The sequence below is a fragment of the Triticum aestivum genome, chromosome 2B (assembly GCF_018294505.1).
Source record: "Triticum aestivum cultivar Chinese Spring chromosome 2B, IWGSC CS RefSeq v2.1, whole genome shotgun sequence".
NCBI lineage: Eukaryota > Viridiplantae > Streptophyta > Magnoliopsida > Poales > Poaceae > Triticum > Triticum aestivum.
The window spans coordinates 291,498,103-291,520,650 of NC_057798.1; the positions used below are offsets into that span (position 1 = coordinate 291,498,103).

General features: G+C 43.5%; 1 protein-coding gene across 3 annotated transcripts; it reads left to right on the forward strand.

Annotated features, from left to right (window-relative positions):
* Positions 1–17,749: 17,749 nt before the first annotated feature.
* Positions 17,750–22,057, forward strand: LOC123044766 (COP9 signalosome complex subunit 7). Of its 3 annotated transcripts, none has more exons than XM_044467656.1 (9): positions 17,750–18,061; positions 18,185–18,260; positions 18,841–18,929; positions 19,529–19,618; positions 19,947–19,991; positions 20,090–20,160; positions 20,547–20,679; positions 20,926–21,034; positions 21,755–22,057. In XM_044467656.1, the coding sequence occupies exons 1-8, from the start codon at positions 17,894–17,896 to the stop codon at positions 20,998–21,000; spliced, it is 747 nt and encodes a 248-aa protein (XP_044323591.1). In that variant the 5' UTR covers positions 17,750–17,893; the 3' UTR covers positions 21,001–21,034; positions 21,755–22,057. The 3 variants fall into 3 exon arrangements, with proteins under 3 accessions (XP_044323591.1, XP_044323592.1, XP_044323590.1); XM_044467657.1 differs by having other exon boundaries at positions 20,929–21,034; XM_044467655.1 differs by having other exon boundaries at positions 20,946–21,034.
* The last annotated feature ends 491 nt before the right edge of the window (positions 22,058–22,548 follow it).

The following is a 22,548-nucleotide window of genomic DNA, read 5'->3' on the forward strand; positions in this document are numbered from 1 at the left end:
CGGGGTCTGTTGTGCCATCATAAGATTCAATATTGACGGGTTTAAACCCTTCTGGGATTTGATGATCCATTACCTCATCTGTGAAGCACAGTGGGTGTGCGGCGCCTCTGTACTGGGCGATATCGCGACGGAGCTCAAAAGAGCTTTGTCTGTTGTGTTCGGCCCGGCCGGACTTACTGTGTCCGGGGTGACGGTGATCGTCACGTATCGTGGGGCGCCCACGTGATCCATAGATCGATCTTGATTGTCTTGCCTTATCCTCCAATATGTCTCGCAGGTCCGGAGTGTTCCCCTGTGGCCTTGTGCTTTTCGAGCGATGCCGGGGTACGGGTCTAGTGAAGGGCCTTGAGGCCTCTCTGTCGCGACCACGGGGTGGTCGATCAGCCGTATTGTCTCCTGGTGAAGCGGGATCATATGCCTCCACCTCTAATCGGGGGAGCAGCTTACGTTTGGGGTAGCTTTTGGAGGGGCGTTCGAGTTCATGCTCTTCGGCCGCGAGGACTTCGGTCCATCTGTCGGCTAGCAGATCTTGATCAGCTCTAAGCTGCTGCTGCTTTTTCTTGAGGCTGTTTGCCGTGGCCATAAGCCTGCGTTTGAAACGCTCCTGTTCGACGGGATCCTCAGGCACGACGAATTCGTCGTCGTCGAGGCTTGCCTCGTCTCCGGAGGGAGGCATATAGTCCTCTACCTCTTCTTCGGCCGCTCTCTCATGAGGGCTGGCGTCCCCCTCCTCCTGTGCTGGATCTTGCTGGAGTGGGTTGTCTTCGGCGCTATCCGGTGTATTATTGTCTCCGGTGCCGGAATCCTCATTCTTGCTATGGCGGGATTTAGAGCGGCGCCGCTGACGCCGGCGCTTGGGCTGTTTCTTGGAGGGGTCATCCTCCGCTATTCCTTCGCCGTTCCCATCCTTTGGGATATCCACCATGTATATGTCGTATGAAGAGGTGGCTTTCCAGTGCCCGGTGGGCGCTGGTTCTTGGTCGTCTCCGGCATCGTCGTCCATACCGTCGATGTCCTCAGAGTCGTAATCTAGCATGTCGGTTAGATCGTCGACAGTGGCTACCAAGTGGGTGGTGGGTGGGCTCTGAATTTCTTCGTCGTCCGCATCCCAACCGTCCTGGCCGTAGTCCGGCCAGGCCTCTCCTGATAACGAGAGGTACTTTAGCGAACTCAAGATGTCGCCAAAAGGTGAGTGTTGAAAGATGTCCGCCGCGGTGAACTCCATGATCGGCGCCCAATCGGATTCGACTGGAGGGGGCGCGGGAGGTCCGGAGTCCGGCAAGGAGTCCGGCACCTCGGAGTCACGAGCTTCATGGGGGACAAGATAGGTGTTCGGCTCTATCGCCGTAGAGGTTGCAGCCCCCGAGGTGGTGTCTAGCCATCCATCCTTGGTCTGCGCAGCCAGCTCCGAGTCGAAGATCGGAGCGGGTTTGAGTGCGGCCTCCAGGGTACTGTCCGGCTGCAGAGCTAAATCATGCCCATCGTGACAGTACGGCACGCTCGGTTGTGGCTCGAATCCGTCGAGGATCAAGTCCCCGCGGATGTCAGCCGTGAAGTTCAAACTTCCAAATCTGACCTGACGGCCAGGGGCGTAGCCTTCGATCTGCTCCAGCTGGCCAAGCGAATTGGCCCGCAGTGCAAAGCCGCCGAATACGAATATCTGTCCGGGGAGGAAGGTTCACCCTGGACTGCATCGTCGTTGATGATCGAAGAAGCCATCGAGCCTATCGGTGACGACACAGAGGAACTCTCAATGAAAGCACCAATGTCGGTGTCAAAACCGGCGGATCTCGGGTAGGGGGTCCCGAACTGTGCGTCTAGGCGGATGGTAACAGGAGACGAGGGACACGATGTTTTTACCCAGGTTCGGGCCCTCTTGATGGAGGTAAAACCCTACGTCCTGCTTGATTAATATTGATGATGTGGGTTACAAGAGTAGATCTACCACGAGATCAAGGAGGCTAAACCCTAGAAGCTAGCCTATGGTATGATTGTTGTTCGTCCTATGGACTAAAGCCATCCGGTTTATATAGACACCGGAGAGGGCTAGGGTTACACAGAGTCGGTTACAATGGTAGGAGATCTACATATCCGTATCGCCAAGCTTGCCTTCCACGCCAAGGAAAGTCCCATCCGGACACGGGACGAAGTCTTCAATCTTGTATCTTCATAGTCTTGGAGTCCGGCCGATGATGATAGTTCGGCTATCCGGACACCCCCTAGTCCGGAACTCCCTCGATGAGAAAGCTACAGAGCCCCACTCACTTCTTGTAATCCAACAGGTTCTCATAATTGTATAAACCAAACGCTTTGATCATTTATGCAAAGCGAATGTCACCGGATCTTGCACCAGCCCATGGATAGCACTGGACTCTCAACTTGTCGATTCTAGGAGACAATAACTATCTGGCACTCATACTAAAGTCTTCTATAAGGAACGTTAAGGATCCCGTTGACGTCCTTTGCCTATGATCTCAACAATAATCATGGAATGCGACAATTGCTAACATGATTCAGACGGACTTCAGCTTGCTACGGTGAGAAAGGTCTCATCGTGAGTCAACTCCTGAATTGTCGATAACTTAGCAACAAGCGAGCTTTATGGTACATTACATCCGCGCAGTCTATCTTCTAAGATCCACTAATTTCTATGCTCGCCGATATCGGGCAAGTCCACAAAGTCCATACTTTGTTCTCATACATGGATCCTATGTCGGATTTCATGGCTTCAAGCCATTTGTTGGAATCCGGGCCCGCCATCCCTTCTTCATAGTTCGAAGGTTCACTGTTGTCTAACAACGTGATTTCCAGGACAGGGTTGTTGTACCATTCTAGTGTGGAATGTGTCCTCGTGGACCTACAAAGTTCAGTAGCAACTTGATACAAAGTTTCATGATCATCATCAGTAACTTCCTCTCTAGTCACCGCAGGCACCACAGAAACATCTCCCTGAGCTGCGCTACTTTCTGGTTCAAGAGGGGTTACCTCATCAAGTTCTACTTTCCTCCCACTTACTTCTTTCGAGAGGAACACTTTCTCTAGAAAGGATCCATTCTTGGCAACAAAGATCTTGCCCTTGGATCTGAGGTAGAAGGTATACCCAATGGTTTCCTTAGGGTATCCTATGAAGGCGCATTTTTCCGATTTGGGTTCGAGCTTTTCAGGTTGAAGTTTCTTGACATAAGCATCGCATCCCCAAACTTTCAGAAATGACAGCTTAGGTTTCTTCCCAAACCATAATTCATACGATGTCATCTCAACGGATTTAGATGGTTCCCTATTTAAACTGAATGTGATAGTCTCTAAAGCATAACCCCAAAATGATAGCGGTAGATTGGTAAGAGACATCATAGATCGCAGCATATCCAATAGAGTGTGATTATGACGTTCGGACACACCATTTCGCTGAGGTGTTCCGGGCGGCGTGAGTTGTGAAACAATTCCACATTTCCTTAAGTGCGTTCCAAACTCGTGACTCAAATATTCTCCTCCATGATCTGATCGTAAGAACTTTATTTTCCTGTCATGTTGATTCTCTACCTTACTCTGAAAATCCTTGAACTTTTCAAAGGTCTCAGACTTGTGTTTCATTAAGTAGACATACCCATATCTACTTAAGTCATCAGTGAGTGTGAGAACATAACGTTAGCCACCGCGAGCCTCAACGCTCATTGGATCGCATACATCAGTATGTATAATTTCCAACAAGTTGGTTGCTCGCTCCATTGTTCCGGAGAATGGAGTCTTGGTCATTTTGCCCATGAGGCATGGTTTGCACGTGTCGAATGATTCATAATCAAGAGACTCCAAAATTCCATCTGCATGGAGTTTCTTCATGCGTTTGACACCAATGTGACCAAGGCGGCAGTGCCACAAGTATGTGGGACTATCATTATCAACCTTATACCTTTTGGCATTCACACTATGAATATGTGTAACATCGCGTTCGAGATTCAGTAAAAATAAACCATTGACCAGTGGGGCATGACCATAAAACATATCTCTCATATAAATAGAACAACCATTATTCTCGAATTTAAATGAGTATCCATCTCGCATCAAACGAGATCCAGATACAATGTTCATGCTCAAAGCTGGCACTAAATAACAATTATTGAGGTTTAAAACTAATCCCGAAGGTAGATGTAGAGGTAGCGTGCCGACGACGATCACATCGGCCTTCAAACCATTCCTGATGCACATCATCACCTCATTCTTTGCCAGTCTCCACTTATTTCGCAGCTCCTGTTTTGAGTTACAAATGTGAGCAACCGCACCAGTATCAAATACCCAGGAGGTACTACGAGCGCTGGTAAGGTACACATCAATAACATGTATATCACATATACCTTTGGCATTGCCGGCCTTCTTATCCGCTAAGTACTTGGGGCAGTTCCGCTTCCAGTGACCACTTCCCTTGCAATAAAAGCACTCAGTCTCAGGCTTGGGTCCATTCTTTGGCTTCTTCCCGGCAATTGACTTACCGGGCATAGCAACTCCCTTGCCGTCCTTCTTGAAGTTCTTCTTTCCATTGCCTTTCTTGAAACTAGTGGTCTTATTCACCATCAACACTTGATGTTCCTTTTTGATCTCCACCTCCGCTGATTTCAGCATCGAATATAACTCAACAATGGACTTCTCCATCCCTTGCATACTGTAGTTCATCACAAAGCTCTTGTAGCTAGGTGGAAGCGACTGGAGGATTCTGTCAATGACCGAGTCATCTAGAAGATTAACTCCCAGCTGAGACAAGCGGTTGTGCAACCCATACATTTTGAGTATATGCTCGCTGATAGAACTGTTTCCCTCCATCTTACAACTGTAGAACTTGTTGGAGACTTCATATCTCTCGACCCGGGCATGAGCTTGGAAAACCATTTTCAGCTCTTGGAACATCTCATATGCTCTGTGTTGCTCAAAACGCTTTTGGAGCCCCGATTCTAAGCTGTAAAGCATGCCGCACTGAACCAGGGAGTAATCATCAGTACACGACTGCCAGGTGTTCCTAACGTCTTGAGTTGCTGGGAAAATGGGTGCGTCACCTAGCGGTGCTTCAAGGACATATGCTTTCTTGGCAGCTATATGAGGATGATCCTCAAGTTATGGACCCAGTCTGTATAGTTGCTTCCATCGTCTTTCAACTTGGTTTTCTCTAGGAATGCGTTGAAGTTGAGGGCAAGATTAGTGTGGGCCATTGGATCTATAGGATAGATTGTAAAGACAATTTTAGACTAAGTTCATGATAATTAAGTTTATCTAATCAAATTATTTAATGAACTCCCACTCAGATAGACCATCCCTCTAGTCATCTAAGTGATACATGATCTGAATTGACTAGGCCGTGTCCGAGCATCACATGAGACGGACTACTCATCAACGGTGAACATCTCCATGTTGATCGCATCTACTATACGACTCATGTTCGACCTTTCGGTCTCTCGTGTTCCGAGGCCATGTCTGTACATGCTAGGCTCGTCAAGTCAACCTAAATGTTTCGCATGTGTAAATCTGGCTTACACCTGTTGTATGCAAAAGTTAGAATCTATCACACCCGATCATCACATGGTGCTTCGAAACAACGAACCTTCGCAACGGTGCACAGTTAGGGGGGCACATTCCTTGAAATTTTAGTGAAGGATCATCTTATTTATGCTACCATCGTTCTAAGCGAATAAGATGTAAACATGACAAACATCACATGCAAATCATAAAGTGACATGATATGGCCAATATCATCTTGTGCTTTTTGATCTCCATCTTCGAGGCACGACATGATCACCATCGTCACCAGCATGACACCATGATCTCCATCATCATGATCTCCATCATCGTGTCTTCATGAAGTTCTCTTGCCAACTATTACTTCTACTACTATGGCTAACAGTTAGCAATAAAGTAAAACAATAACATGGCGCTTATATTGACTCGCAGGTCATACAATAAATTAAGACAACTCCTATGGCTCCTGCCGGTTGTCATACTCATCGACATGCAAGTCATGATTCCTATTACAAGAACATGATCAATCTCATACATCACATATAATTTATCACATCCTTCTGGCCATATCACATCACATAGCATACCCTGCAAAAACAAGTTAGACGTCCTCTAATTGTTGTTTCATGTTTTACATGGCTGCTATGGGTTTCTAGCAGGAATGTTTCTGACCTACGCAAAAGCCATAACGGTGATATGCCAATTGCTATTTACCCTTCATAAGGACCCTCTTCATCGAATCCGATCCAACTAAAGTGGGAGAGACAGACACCCGCTAGCCACCTAAGCGTACGTGTAAGGTCGGTCCGGGCTGCTTCATCCCACAATGGCGTCGAATCAAGATAGGACTAGTAATGGTAAGCAAATTGACCAAATCATCGCCCACAACTACTTGTGTTCTACTCGTTCATAGAATCTACGCATAGACCTAGCTCATGATGCCACTGTTGGGGAACATAGTAATAAATCAAAAATTTCCTACATGTCACCAACATCAATCTAGGAGATGCTAGCAATGACAGAGAGAGAGAGAGAGTGCATCTTCATACCCTTGAAGATCGCAAAGCGGAAACGTTACAAGAACGCAGTTGATGGAGTCATACTCGCAGCGATTCAAATCGCGAAAGATCCGTTCCAAGCGCCGAACAGATGGCACCTCTGCGTTCAACATACATACAGCCCGAGGACGTCTCCTCCTTCTTAATCCAGCAAGGGGGGAGGAGAAGTTGAGGGTGAACTCTAGCTGCACGACGGCGTGGTGGTGGAGCTCGTGGTTCTCCGGCAGAGCTTCGCCACGCTCAACGAAGGAGGAGGAGGTGTAGGAGGGGGAAGGGTTGCGCCAGGGGCTGAGGTGTGGCTGCCCTCCCATCCCCTCTATTTATAGGGTGAAGGGGAGAGGGGGCGGTGGCCAAGGGGGAGACTCGCCCCCCAAGCAGGTGGGAGGCGCCCCCACCCCTTAGGGTTTCCAACCCTAGGCGCCTTGGGTGCTTGGGGGGTGCACCAGCCCACTAGGGGGATGGTTGCCACCCATATTCAGCCCACTTGCCCACCCCTGGGTAGGTGGCCCCACCCAATGGACCCCCGGACACCTTTCGGTGGTGCCGGTACAATACCGATAACCCCAAAACCGTTCGGTGACTGAAACTGGACTTTCCATATATAAATATTCACCTCCGGACCATTCCGGAACTCCCCGTGACGTCCGGGATCTCATCCGGGACTCTGAACAACTTTCGATAACCACATAAAATTTCCCATTCCAACTCTAGCGTCACCAAACCTTAAGTGTTAGACACAACGGGTTCGAGAACCATGCAGACATGACCGAGAAATCTCTCTGGCCAATAACCAATAGCGGGATCTGGATACCCATATTGGCTTCCACATGTTCCATGATGATATCATTGGATGAACCACGATGTTGGGGATTCAATCAATCCCGTATACAATTCCCTTTGTCCATCGGTGTGTTATGATCCGTAAACCGAAGGTGACAATAATTGGGATAGTTTTCGGTGATGAACGTAGTTTGAGGAGTTCAAATATTCACTATGTGTTAATGATTTTGTTCCGGTTCTCTGTTAAAAGGAGGCCCTAATATCCCTTAGTTTCCTTATGGACCCCGCTGCTATGGGAGGGTAGGACAAAAGATGTCATGCAAGTTTTTTTCATAAGCATGTATGACTATTTACGGAATACATGCCTACATTATATTAACGAATGGGAGTGAGTTCTGTGTTGCCCTAGGTTATAACTGTTATATGATGAATATCATCCACCGAAATCACCGATCCAATGCCTACGAGCTTTTCACATATTGATCTTTGTTGCATTACTATTACTATTGCTACTGTTACAACTGCTACAAAACAATTGCTACTGTTGTTACTATCACTATCAAACTATCATACTACTGTGCTACTGATCACTTTGCTGCATATATTCAATTTCCAGGTGTGGTTGAATTGACAACTCAACTACTAATACCTACAAATATTCTTTGGCCCCCTTGTGTCGAATCAATAAATTTGGGTTGAATGCTCTACCCTCAAAAATTGTTGCAATCCCCTATACTTGTGTGTTATCAAGACCTTTTTCTGGCACCATTGCAGGGGAGCATAGCTATAATTGTTGAGTCACTTGGGATTTATATCTATTGATCACTATGAAGAATCTGAAAGATACCAGAATGAAGACCGTTCCCTCGAAGGCGAGGGGAGGTAAGGAATTTCCATCTAGCTCTGCACTTGATTCACCCTCTTTGTTTGAGTAAGCTTGCAACACCACCACATGCTACTAATCCTGATATGTCGCAAGTAATCGATGATGCTACTTCTGCTATAAATGGTGCTTATGATGATGCTAGTACCTTGCTTGATAAGACTGTGCCACTAGGTGAATTTCTTGATGAACAACTTGCTACAACTAAAGATGTTGAGAATGTTGAAACTGATGAAATTGCTGAAACTGATGAAGTCCTTGAAACTGAGAATTATGAAACACCTATTAGACATAGCTCTCCAACATATGAATTGCCTGAGATACCTGAGGGTTATGTTATGGATGGAGAGGTTGCTATGGATTTTCTTGCTTGTAAGGATAGAGATGATCTTAAGACATTATTGTGCAAGTTGAAAGAAAAATCTTTGAATGCTAAAATGAAATATGATCCTAAGTTTTCTACTTCACCTATCTTTATTACTGATAAGGATTATGAATTCTTTGTCGACCCAGGGTTAATTACTTCGGTTGAATCTGATCCTTTCCATGGCTATGAACTGAAGCTGTTGTGGCACATCTTACTAAATGAAATGATATAGCCACCCTATTTGCTCATGAAGAAAAGATTCGCTATTACTATATCCTTAAGTTATTTCCTTTTTCATTAATGGGTGATGCTAAGTTATGGTACAATACTCTTGCTCCTAATTGTGTGCGTAGTCCCTGGGATATGATTTATTACTTCTCTAAAAAATATTTTCCTGCTCATAAGAAACAAGCTGCCTTACAGGAAATATTTAACTTTGTGCAAATTGAAGAAGAGAGTCCCCGACAAGCTTGGGGAGGCTTATCCAATTACTTAATGATGTGCATGATCATCCTATCAAGAAAAATGAAATACTTGATGTCTTCTATAATGGACTAACCAATGCTTCTAGGGACCACCTAGATAGTTATACTGGTTGTGTTTTCAGGGAACAAACTGTTGAACAAGCCGAGGAATTATTGAATAATATATTGAAGAATTCTATTGATTGGACACTTCCTAAACCACTGCCGAAACCCACTCTGAAGAAGAGGGGTATTTTATTTCTCAGTCCTGAAGATATGCAAGAGGCAAAGAAATGTATTAAGGAAAAGGGTACTAAAGCCGAAGATGTTAAGAATTTACCACCTATTAAAGAAATACATGGTCTTGACACACTACCATCATGGTGGAGCTAAATTCTCTTTTAAAGTTTGATGAAGATGACATGACATCCCTTATAATAAACCTCCTAGTCAATGCTTATATGAATTTGACAATTACATTATGAAGCAAGATCATTTCAATGCCTATGTTATGAAACAGTTAAAGCAAAATTATGATATGATAGCTCACTTGAGTGACTTGTTATTAAGAATCACTAATTATGTTAGGGGAGTAGGAAAACATGCTTCTATGGTTCAAACTCAGTTAGAACAAGTTGCTAAATCTCAAAGTGAGTTACTCAATGAAATGAATAATAATATGGATGATCATGTTGTTAGAGTAATGACTAGAGGAGGTAGAATGACTCAGGAGCCTGTTTATCCTGAGGGACACCCTAAAAGAATTGAACATGACTCTCAAAGAACTAATGTAGATGCACCTAGTCCTTCTAAAAATAAAAGGAAAAAATGATAGTACTTTGCATACTTCAAGTGAACCTCAGGTGGAAAAACCTTATGATGATAACAATGTTTCTATTTTTGCTGCTGAAACTCAATCTAGTAATGAACATTCACCTAGTGATAATGAAAATGACAACAATGTTGTTCATGTAGATGCTCAACCAGACAATGATAAAGAACCATATAATGATGTTGAGATAGAACCTGTTGTTGATGTTGATAACCAACCTTCTAAAAATATACATTATGATAAAAGAGACTTTGTTGCTAGAAAGCATGGTAAAGAAAGAGAACCATGGGTTTCAGAAACCCATGCCCTTTCCACCTAAACCATCTAAGAAAAAGGATGAGGAAGAATTTGAATGCTTTGCTGAAATGCTTAGGCCAGTCTTTTCGCGTACTCGTTTGACTGATATTTTAAAGATGGCCCCTTATGCTAAATATATGAAAGGTGTTGTCACTAATAAAAGGAAAATACCTGAAGTTGAATCTCCACTATGCTTGCTAATTATTATTTTAAGTATGGAGTACCTAAGAAACTAGGAGATCCAGGAATACCAACTATACCATGCTCCATTAAAAGAAATTATGTCAAAACTGCTTTATGTAATTTCGGAGCCGGTGTTAGTGTTATGCCTTTCTCTTTATACAAAATACTTGATTTGAATAAACTCACACCTACTGAAATATCATTGCAAATGGCTGACAAATCAACTGCCATACCTATTGATGTTTGTGAGGATGTGCCTGTTGTGGTTGCAAATGTTACTATCTTAATAAATTTTGTTATACTTGATATGCCCGAGGACGACAACATGTCGATTATCCTTGGTAGACCCTTTATTGATTGCAACAAAAGCAAGGTCACTTTTCATATCAATGGTAATGAGCATACAGTGCACTTCCCGCAGAAACAATTTCAAGTGAATGGTATTAATGTTATTGAAAAATCTCCGACAATTACTATTGGAAGTTTTCAACTCCCTCTACCTACTGTCAAAAAGAAATATGAAACACTCGTTGTTGGGGAGATGATTATCCCTGTTTAGGTAACTTAGTGTATCACGAAAGTTCTTCGGGTTCATGCTAATCAGATGTGGTTGTTAATAAGACTTGATCAACCTTATTAATGGATTATTTTCGACAGTCATGGGATTGATGGATTTAGTAGGCACAATCTTCTGTACCCACTTTTTATTTTCTGTTGTTTTTAGTTAAATAGAATAAAATGCCATGTTTATCCCATTTTTTGAATTTTTCATGAAATAAAAGTGCTCAGACTAACCTGAAACCTTAACATGATTTTTTTTCTGAATATTTAAGAATTTCTGGCACCGAAAACATCACAAGGGGGTACCCTGGTGCCCACTAGGCACCAGGGCATGCCACACCCACCTGGCGCGTCTCGGTGGGTAGTGGTCCCCATAAGGCCCCCTCACTTATCCCTTTAGCTCACTTCGTCACCTACCTCTAGAAAAAAAATCACTCTAGCTCTCTCTCTCTCGCGCGTGTGCACGTTCTTGCTCACAAACCTGCGGATTTCGATCACTTTGCTCGAAGCTCCGTTTTTGAAACTGTTTTGGGGGATTGCTAGTTGGTATGTGACTCCTCCATTGCTCCAATTTGTTTTTCTTCTAGTGGTATATATTTTAAGTAATTAGCTACTCTTGGTGCTGCTGTAAATGAGCTTGCATGTTGAATTCTTTGAGTTATAAGTAGTTTGAATGCTTGATATAGCCTCTAGACATTCATATGAGTAGTTGTTATAAATCTTATGAAGTTTTGTTGACATCATTTTGTGGCTCAAAAATTTCATAAATTTGTTCTTAGGAAGATGGACCTTTTTCGAAGGAGTTCATCTAAGAAGAATGCCAAGGGAGTCAACGGTGAATCATCAGCTGGTGACATAAACACTCCTCGTTGTACGGTGGTCTGGCCGTGCGAATGGCCGCACATTGCCTTCATGGAAGAAGACAGATTCCACCAAGAGTTTGCGCAATTCATTGCAAATGCTGGACTTACCAACTTCCTTGCAGATGAGTGTGACCAACACCACACCCTCACGAACTCCTTTCTGCAAATTTTTTTTGCTGAATAGGCATGAGCCTCCTGCGGTACAGTTTAATTTATATTATGAAACCCGTCAGATACCGCTCACTGAATTTTGTGAGATATGTTTAATTCCCTCTGATTGGGAATTAAGAGGGCCTAGACCGGTAGAGTTTGAGGATTTCCTCCTCACTTTGAGAGTGGGCAAGGAAAGGGGCACGTCGAAATCCACACCCACCAGTCTGCAGTTTCCTTGTGTGCATTACTTTGCTTTATTTTTTACGAAGTGTTTGACTGCTAGAGAGAAGGGCAGTATACTTAGTGCCCCTGACCTTGCCATTTTATGCCGTGCACCTCACAATGACCACACCTATAACCTAGGGGCTATTATTGCACGTCATCTACACACTAACAGAACTAAGGGTAAAATCCATGGTGGTATTTATGCCACTCGTTTAGTGAGACGTTTTAATGTTCATATATGCCACCATGACTTTCTGTTGCCCAGAGTTTATTTAGATCGCCAGTCGATGGCGGACCACCACTTTCTTGATGCCACTGAGCCAATTAACCCTCTTTGCTATAACTTGGTATTCAGTGAGAATACTGGTGACACTATTTCGTTGCCTACACCTACTTTGTTTGATTCTCATGCTAGGAATGGATACACTGTCCACCAGTGGACATTGTCACTTACCGGAACGCCCAGGCAATGGAGGAGGAGGAGCCCAAGGAGTGGGACACTCAGGTGCTGTTGCTGCATCACTTTCACATGGGACTGGACGACTACTACGCATGGTGATTACCAAGCTAGGCCAAAAGCCTAAGCTTTGGGGAGTAGGTATTTTCACCGACATAACATTCATGATCACACTTCATTCCAGTTGTCGGTGTTCATACTTTTTCATTGTATTATCCATGTTAGTTTTATTTTCTCGCTTTCTTCTTGTGCGTTTGAAAAACTTTGAGAAAACCCAAAATTATTTCTTGCTTATTTTCGGTTTTCTTTCTAGTTCAATTTAGTTGTTGTATTAAAAGAAAACCCCAAAAGATTTCTTATTTCTTCTTTTGCTTGTTAGGAGCTTTTCCGTGTAAATAGTTTTTCTCGTTTTCGTTTTTCTTTCTTTAATTTGTTTTCTTCAAAAAAATTCAAAAACTCTAAAAATATTTCAGCGTGTTTCTCTAAAATTCTTTTCTTTTGTTTTGTTGAGTCATATTGAGGAGAAAACCACGATGTCTAACAAAGATCCCATATTGTTTTGTCTTCTCCTCTGAATAAAATGTTGCAGATTCCAGCTTAGTCCACGACACTCTTGCACTATTATTATTTTCATATCATTCGGTTGTGTAAGTGAAAGGCAATAATGATGATACTTGATGAAGTGACTGTGGCAGGGAAAAGCGGGTATGAACTCAACTTGTTTTTGTTTCTGTAAATATCTTTAACTCGGTATCCATGATTCAACATATTATGATTGAACATGTTTGCAGTGACAATTAGAGATTATAGTTGCTCATGTCATGCTTAAGTAGCTAGGAGTGGATAATGATTTATCTTAGGTGTCAACATGCATTAAAATGGTTGTGATGTAGTATGATGATATGGGATCCTCCTCTGGATGTTTCAAGTGGCTTGACTTGGCACATGTTTATGCATGTAGTTGATTCAAAACCAACATAGCCTCTACAATATGTTTGTTCATGGTGTTTATATCCTACTCATGCTAGTATTCAATGTTGATTATTCATAATGCATTTTCATGACCATTTTCGCTCTCTAGCTGGTCGCTTCTCAACCTATTTACTAGTCTTCGCATGTACTAAGCGGGAATACTTCTTGTGCATCAAAATCCTTAAACCAAAGTTATTCCAGATGAGTCCAATATATCTACCTATATGCGGTATTACCCTGCCGTTCCAAGTAAATTTGCATGTGCCACCTTTAAAAATTCAAATGAACATATGTTTCATGTGCCCGGACAGCTCATGGAGCGACAGGGGGTGGTCAGTATCTTCCGTGCTAAGCGGGTTATTCTCATGATGAGTGTCTATTCACTCGTCCTTGCATGAGAGGGGCCGGTAATCGGGATGTCCAGTCCCATGATCAAAATTGCAAATAATTAAACAAAACTCACCCGGGACTATTGTTGGTATGGAAGACACCCGTGGATTCGGCTAGCCATGATTTGTGTTTGCTGGTGGAGGGGGGTAAACTTTACATTTATCGCTTGGGAACCGCCACTAATGTGTTTAGCATGGAAGATATTGAAAACTCTTGGTCGTAATGTTGGCAGAAAGGGTATACCTCCCAAAATTATATTTATCTCTGATTTAAGCTTCGAGCTCTAGCACCTCTGCAAATCCCTGCTTCCCTTTGCGAATGGCCTATCTATTTACTTTCATGTTATATTACTTTTATGTTGAGTCATCACCATCTCAAACAAGCACCAGTCCTGAGAGCACTATTGTCATCCTCATGCATTGTGTATAGTTAATGTTGAATGCATCATGACTGAGTCTCTTCTACCATGGATTACAATGTTCAGCCGCTGCTTGAACTTTGGAGGTGCTCTGCATTTATGTTTTGCGGTCTCAGAAAGGGCTAGTGAGATACTATTATTGTCATATTATATCATGATTGTTTTGACAAAATGTTGGCATGAAATATTTTATTATTGCTCGCTAGTTGATTATGCGATTGATATGAGTGAATATAATTTCTAAGAGTTATTGTTCGCATGGTTGGTTATGATCTTTGCTGAAAACTTGGGTGCTATTTAAGCATATATATGGACACAAGAACAAAAGAGTTCGTAAAAGTTTTTCTGTATCACTTTCAGTTTGTCAACTAATTTGCTTGAGGACAAGCAATGGGCTAAGCTTGGGGAAGTTGATACGTCTCCATCGTATCTACTTTTTCTAACGCTTTTGCTTTTATTTTGGACTCTAATTTGCATGATTTGAATGAAACTAACCCGGACAGACACCGCTTTCAGCAGAACTACCACGGTGTTGTTTTTTGTGCAGAAATAAAAATTCTCGGATTTGGACGAAACTTTTTGGAGAACTATTTTGGAATAAATAAAAAAATACTGGAACCAAGACCCATTGGAGGGGGGCAACTACCCACTAGGCACTAGGGCGTGCCACCCCCCTCTAGCGCGCCCTGGTGTTAGTGGGGCCCACGAGGCTCCGCTGACCCTAATTCCAAAAAAATAGGAGAGGAAATTTATCACATTTTATGATACGAAGCCACCGCCACCTCCTGTTCTTCATCGGGAGGCCAGATCTGGAGCCCGTTCATGGCTCCGGAGAGGGGATCTTCCGTCTTCGTCATCACCAACCCTACTTTCATGCTTGTCTGACTAAACTGGGTTTCGCCGCTGCTTGGATTGATTCTGTGATGAGATGCGTCAGCACTGTTCGTTATGCTGTCAGAGTCAACGGTGAGCTTACTGAACCGGTGGTTCCGTCCAGGGGGATCCGTCAGGGGGATCCAATTAGTCCCTACCTGTTTCTTCTATGCACTGAAGGTTTGTCTAGTTTGCTCTTCCAGAAGGAGTGTTGTGGCGAGCTACATGGGATCAAAAACGGCCGTCAAGGCCCTCCTATCTCACACCTCCTATTTTGCGGATGATAGCATCTTCTTTGCTAAGAGCGACCAGCGTAGTGTGGACTCTTTGGACTCCGTCTTGCAAATGTATCGTGATGGTTCTGGCCAGGCTATCAACAAGGAGAAATCATCTATCTTTTCTGGTCGGAATTGTCCGGACAGTATTAAGAACTTGGTCAAGTCCAGGTTGGGAATTCATAAAGAAACCTTCCACGATTTCTATCTTGGCATGCCTACCGAGGTTGGTAATTCTCCCACTAGTACCTTCAAATTCTTGACTGATAGAGCTTGGCAAAATCTCTTTGGGTGGAGTGACCGACCCTTATCTAGGGTAGGGAATGAGACGTTATTGAAGTCCATCACTCATGCCATTCCAACTTTCGTCTCAAGTTGTTTCCGACTTTCGGTTGCCACTTGTGAAAAGTTCAGACAGATTGTTGCAGATCAGTGGTTGGGAAGAGAGGATGGTAGGAAGAAACTTCATTGGCGTTCTTGGGCCTGGCTTTCTACTCCCAAGTCTCTTGGCGGCATGGGTTTTCGAGATATGGCTCTTTTCAACCAAGCAATGCTAGGAAAGCAACGGTGGAGACTCATGACTGAACCTAATTCCTTGTGTGCTCGAGTCTTGAAGGGGAGATACTATCCCAATGGTAGCTTCTGGAATGCCTCGATGCCTCGGACGGCTTCAGCCACTTGGCGAGGCATTATTCATGGTCGTGATCTTCTCAAGAGAGGTGTGCAATGGGGGATTGGAGACGGGCGACAGACTAATATTCTTGCTGATCATTGGGTCCCGTCCTCTACGCCAGGTGTGTTGCAACCCATATCGCCTATTCCTACTAATGCCATTGTACACTGCCTCATCGATGCTGACAGGAGGGATTGGGATGAGGAGACTGTCAAAGCTTTCTTTCCTGCTAGGGCGGCCGAGGAAATTCTTCAAATCCCAGTCGTCAGGAATGGCGGAGTTGATTTTGTGCGTTGGCCGTTCACAAGGTTCGGGGAATATTCAGTCAAGGTGGCTTACAATATGGCTAGAACTAGTCGCTTTATCTCCGACCGAAGCAGCAATGGTGTGGGTCAAAGCTCAGGTTAGCTGGCGGAGGAGAAACTATGGAAGGCCCTTTGGCATGTCAAGGTTCCCAATAAGATGAAGGTTGTCCTCTGGCGCCTTGCTCATGATTGCTTACCATCGGGAGATCAGCTCAGCCTTCGTCAAGTTCCTACCAGGACGGACTGTCCTTTTTGCGGCAGAGACGAGCGCGTGGAGCATGCACTGCTCTTCTGCCCTCATGCTCGTGCTGTGTGGGATGGCATCAAAGGCTTCTTCGACATCAAGCTCCGGCGATCTGGTTTCTCCTCTCCGAAACAGTGGCTTTTCGACTTCCTCTCTGCATGCTCGGATCGAGAGGCGACTGTGCTTACGGTGGCCATCTGGCATATTTGGGAGGCCTGCAATATGGTGAGGAATGAACCTGTGGCGCCCCAGCCGAAGCACACTGCTGCTAGGGCAAAGGCTTACATTGACCTAATCTTCCAACATCTATATGATCATGTTCCTGCTTCTAGGCGCGAGACCTCCGTTTTCAGTCGTCTTTGGTCTCCGCCGCCGCAGGGTTCGGTGGTTGCCTTCTCTGATGCTACAGTGTCGAAGGAGCTGGGCAAATCTGCTGTGGGCGTGGTGATGCTTGATCACGATGGCCATTGTGTGGCCGCGTGCTCGGAGCCCCTTTCGGGCGCTCTGTCTCCTAAGATGGTTGAGGCCATGACGCTTCGACGTGCTGTCATCTTGGCTCGGGAGGAGGGCTTCTTCAGTGTATCCTTCAACATTGATTGCCTCTCGGTGATGCAGCGTCTCTCGTCTTCCTCCACAGATCGCTCGGTGGTGGGATCCGTTCTCTCGGAGGTGAAGATCATGCTAACGGGCTCTCTTCTGCTCGCTTTCAGCACGTTCGTCGGCATTGTAATGTTTTAGCTCATATCCTAGCTATATCTAATTTGAACTTTTCTAGTCTTTGTATTTTTCGTTCTGCTCCGGATTGCATTCGGGAGACTCTATGTAAGTTTATTGCTTAATCAACAAAGGCCGACGTTCTCTCTAAAAAAAATCAATCAATAAATAAATACAACTAATCTCAACGCAAGCGACCCACGCAAAGTACGCGGCAACCTGGCGGACACCACCGGCACCGAGTCGACTCCATCCCGAAACAAAAATCCAAACAAAACCCCACCGGAAGCCAAAAACTACACGAGAAGCCACAGGGAGGCGAACCGAAAGCAAAACCGCAGGACTAGCAGGAGAGACAGAGATCCCCCGAACCCTAACCCTACCAGCACCTCCCGTCGCCGGTTGAGATGGCGATGGACGCGGAGCGGAGGCAGGCGGAGCTGATCGAGCAGTTCTCGGCGCAGGCGGCGGCGCTCTCCTCGGCTCCTCAGCTGGCGGCGCTCGTGCTCGAGGCCACCTCCCACCCGGCGCTCTTTGCCTTCTCCGAGCTCCTCACCCTTCCAGCCCTCTCCAAGGTATCTGCTGCTTGCTCTGCCCCTCTATGCGCCGACGCGGTGTTAGGTGTTAGGGTTTTCAGTTCCCACCGATGGGGTTTCTGATTCGATCTATTGTTCCGTGGTGTGGCTCCTCTGGTGCAGCTAACGGGCACGCAGTACGCCTCGTCGCTGGACCTGCTCCGCCTCTTCGCCTACGGCACCCTCAAGGACTACAAGAGTAAGATATCTCCCTTCGCCTGATGTGCACACATGATACATTGCCCTTTTGATTTGATATGTAGGCGGTGTTTTGTTTATTCCAGTTTGTTGTATTTTGTGCTTTGTGACTCATTATCTGATCTGTCATGTGTTTGTGTAGTACACTATTAATTTAGCCATTTGCCCTGAAACCCTAATGAGCGCATAACAGGGCAACTTTGCTGGGAACGTTAAATCTACATAATTTTACTCATCTAATTAAGGGTTGATGTTTACGCTTTGATGCTCAGTTGAATTAATACAAATAGCCACCTGTTCCTGTGTTGTGTCCTTTGCAGATAATTTTCCAAATTTTGTTTTGATGTGCTTAAAAGTAGAGCTCCAGCTCTGGTAATCAATTTGCCTTTTTATGCAGCAGTCACCCTTTTCTGGGTGAAATTGTTGCTGGCATGAATTCCTAACTGCCTTCGGGCATCTGACTTAGTTTAGCATGTCTTTGATTGCTAGAACTTTGTTTCCTCTATCATCACCATTAGTATGCCCTGCAACATACGAAAATATGAAAATGTATTGCTTGAGTAATTACTCTTCATCTGTAGGTAATTCTAGCGCCCTCCCTGCATTGTTGCCTGATCAAGCCCGGAAGCTGAAGCAACTCAGCGTGCTAACTTTGGCTGAGTCAACCAAGGTATAAATTCTAGCTATCTTGTCTAACATGCCTAGCATTTCTGTGTTGCTCCCCTTTCTTTGGACACAGAATGAAGCTTGATAAACTCGCATGTAATCATGTGAGCAGTAGTTCCAGTGCTGCCTGTTGTTTTAGGACGGCGTATTTGTTGTCTGGATTTCTTGCATCTTCCAGTGCCTCTTAGTTCTCTAGTTGTAAATGGTTTGTGTATTTCTGTATGTTTGGGAGCCAAGTCTGCAAGGTTTACTGGTATTTTTCCTTTATAAATTGATAAACGATGGCTGCAGGAACTTCATTATGTTTGTGTAATCAAGGGTTACAAAATTTCTGGGCCTATCTTTATCTTTTTAGCTTGATTAAACGTATATACTCCCTCTGTTCCTAAATATAAGACTTTTTAGAGATTCCAATATGGACTACGTACGGAGCAAAATGAGTGAATCTACACTCTAAAATATGTCTATATACACCCGTATGTAGTCTGTATTGAAATATCTAAAAACGGAGGGAGTAGGCAGTAATTCTTTTTCTTCTGATATGAGCTATGTTTCACGCCAGGTAATCGTAAACACACTTCTTTTTTCTCATTCCTTACTTAGGTACTTCCATATGATCAGCTCATGCAAGAGCTAGACGTTTCCAATGTGAGAGAACTTGAAGATTTCCTCATCAACGAGTGCATGTACTCAGTGAGTCCTTGTGTTCTCTTTTATTACACACTTGCATTCTATATATTCTCATCCTTCAACTTCATTAGCAAGAAATGGCTCTTTTGAAATTATTATTTATCATTTAGCTGCTACTCCCTCCGTTTCTTGCTAATGAAGTTGAAGGATGAGAAATGGCTCTTTAGATTGGGACAGAGGGAGTATTTACTATATTTGTGAGATTTAGATTGTGATATGTCTTCGCTGTGTGGTTTTGTCTTTACCCTTTAGGATTAATACTGTGTTTCTTGATTTCCAAAACATTTAGTTAATTTGCTTCAATTTTGTAACATTTTGCATGTTTCACTAGGGTATTGTCAGAGGCAAGTTGGACCAACTGCGGCGGTGCTTTGAAGTAAAGACATATGGAGCCTATATATGTTACATCATTGATGAATTTGTTCTTCATCTTTCTAGCGATATTCCCTTATTATTTGTTTCCTTGCATTTCAGGTACAATTTGCAGCTGGAAGGGACCTCACACCTGATCAGCTAACCAACATGATTGAGACCTTGTCTGACTGGTGTGTATTTATATGTTTCGACAAGTTCATCTCCATCTGTTCAAGAAATGTGAATCTTTTCATATTGTTTTGAATAACTATTATTTGGTTAGTGTAATTTTCAGTTCTGTTCTGAAACTGTAGTGGATAGCATGTCTAGGCATGTTTTTTTTTTCTCTCTGCTATGTCTGAATCTCCTTATATTTTATGAAGGAGATAAGCTTTTGTCAGTTGGCTGTTGTGACATGTGTGCATGTTGTTTTTCTACAACCGACATTTCAATAATAAACTAAAGAAGTTAAAATATTGGTTTTATCTCCACTGTGCATTATGAAGTGACTCTATCGCAAGGGGGCTCGACAGAAGTATATTGTTACCATTATGATCCAATTGTGTACATTTCACAGGTTGGGAACATCAGATAATTTATTACACCACATTCAGGAGAAAATCAAGTGGGCTGATACAACAAGTGAATTGAACAAGAAGCACCAGAAAGAATTTGAAGACAGAGTGGAAGAAGCCAAGAAGTCAGTCAAGGTCAGTTGGATAAAATTGAAAGTTCCTACTATTTATAGTTTTTAGTAGATATAAAATATTTGCCTTTTTTCTATAGCTATGAAGTATTCTATAGCTATTTATAGTTCCTACTATTCATTCTGCTGTATTTTTTACCTAAAGTTGTTCGCTTTCTGATTTTAGTTATCAACTGTTGAATGTTCATATGGTAGCAACTAATTTTATTAAATAGTGGAATTGCCGGACCATTTTCTTACTTGATAGCAGAAGTTGAACAATGTAAGCAGGCAGACAATGACTTACGGGGGCATGACGACTTTCTCTCTGAATCTGGAGGAATAATGGATTTTGAGGAGGACCGCATCCGACCAAAAAGGTATTTTATCAGAGGTCACTTGGGAATTTTTGCATCTGTTCTTCATTAGTATCTTGCTATTTTGGCTAGTAATAACTAAATTATACTCCCTCCGTCACAAACTTTAAGATCATTTTTTGACACTATGAAAAAAGCTATGCAGTCTATGGACTATTAATAATTATATTTTCTAGCGAAACCATCCATTTTGGATAACTGAATGTGGACTCGCTCCACTCAGTTTGTATTGCCTACTAGCACAATGCCCATGCGTAGTCATAGAAAACGAAGCGTTAAGCCACTGGTTTAGGAGACGGTCAAAAGATGATAGTGTACATGATTGACGATTAAAATAAAGCAAAAGTACGACAAGGAGTGGTAGGCGTCGTAGAATTTTATGTGACCGTAGTAGGTCCTTTGCAAGATTTTTAGTGAGACATCATATGCAAATTTAAATCCTACCAGGGTATTCATTAGTAAGTTGATTGCGGCACAAGGCCATGGGTCTGGTATTTGTTTTTTTGTGTTAGTCTCACATGTGAGCAAAGTACAATTATTTATGTCTCTTGGAAGGTTGTGGGGAGGAGTGTATTTGTTTATTGTGAAGCCTGGTAGGCCCACATGCGAATTCACCACCAACTTCAGCATTTATAAGTACTAGGAAAGATGCTTTTCCATGTTATTAGAACTTACATACAAGGATCAAATTATGATTAACTTGGTTATAATCTTATATTTCAGGAGGCGACAACCAATGGCGTAGTTTGACTGAAGTATCACACCTATGGTCCCTGCTCGCAGAAGTGCCGATGCTGTTCTTGAGACATTTTGTCACCGGAGTTTAGGAGCATCAATTAGGGTGCTTCCCATGAAGCGAGTCTCTGTTGAGAAAACGCTTGTTTTTGGTATGAGATGTTACAAAGAGATGATTTACTGCCGCATTTATTTAGTAGCACGAAGGGCATATGGGTGACTTCGCACTGTAAAGATTATGGTTCTGAAAAGTTTGGTGACCTAAGGTGTTCGCTCAGTTTGGTTTGGTTTTTTTTTGCTCTCTGACCCGAAGGCCTTCGAAACTACTCCCTCCATTCGGAATTACTCGTCCAAGAAATGAATGTATCTAGATGTATTTTAGTTGTAGATACATCTTTTTTGTGACGAGTAATTCCGAAGGGAGGGAGTAGCCAATGGTACAAATCAAACTGACGCAACTAGAGCCTAGCTAAAGCTAATTTCTGTAATTTTGAATGTTAAGCGAAAGTCTGACGACGCCACTACAGCCTTGCTAAATCTAATTTCTCTAGTTTTGAATATGACATCGTATTGCCTTTTGTCTCTGCGTTTCAGCTAGTCTCAGCTACAGCCTGTGCGACGTCTTATCTTCCGTCTATCACATGCTAGCTGATAGTGGCCTAACATATTTTGGTCGTGTCGTCACCTGCACCTCAAATTTCCCATTTTCTGCCGGAACCTTGATAGTTGACCCTGAGCTGATAAGCTTAACGACACCGACGGTTTGGGATTTGACCATGACA

Bases quoted from the DNA above. Each gene is read 5' to 3' on its own strand.
- LOC123044766 (XM_044467655.1), top strand. From the start codon at position 17,894: ATGGCGATGGACGCGGAGCGGAGGCAGGCGGAGCTGATCGAGCAGTTC. The intron at 18,062-18,184 runs GTATCTGCTGCT...CCTCTGGTGCAG, and splicing joins CCCTTCCAGCCCTCTCCAAG to CTAACGGGCACGCAGTACGC. The intron at 20,680-20,945 runs GTCAGTTGGATA...CAATGTAAGCAG, and splicing joins AAGCCAAGAAGTCAGTCAAG to GCAGACAATGACTTACGGGG.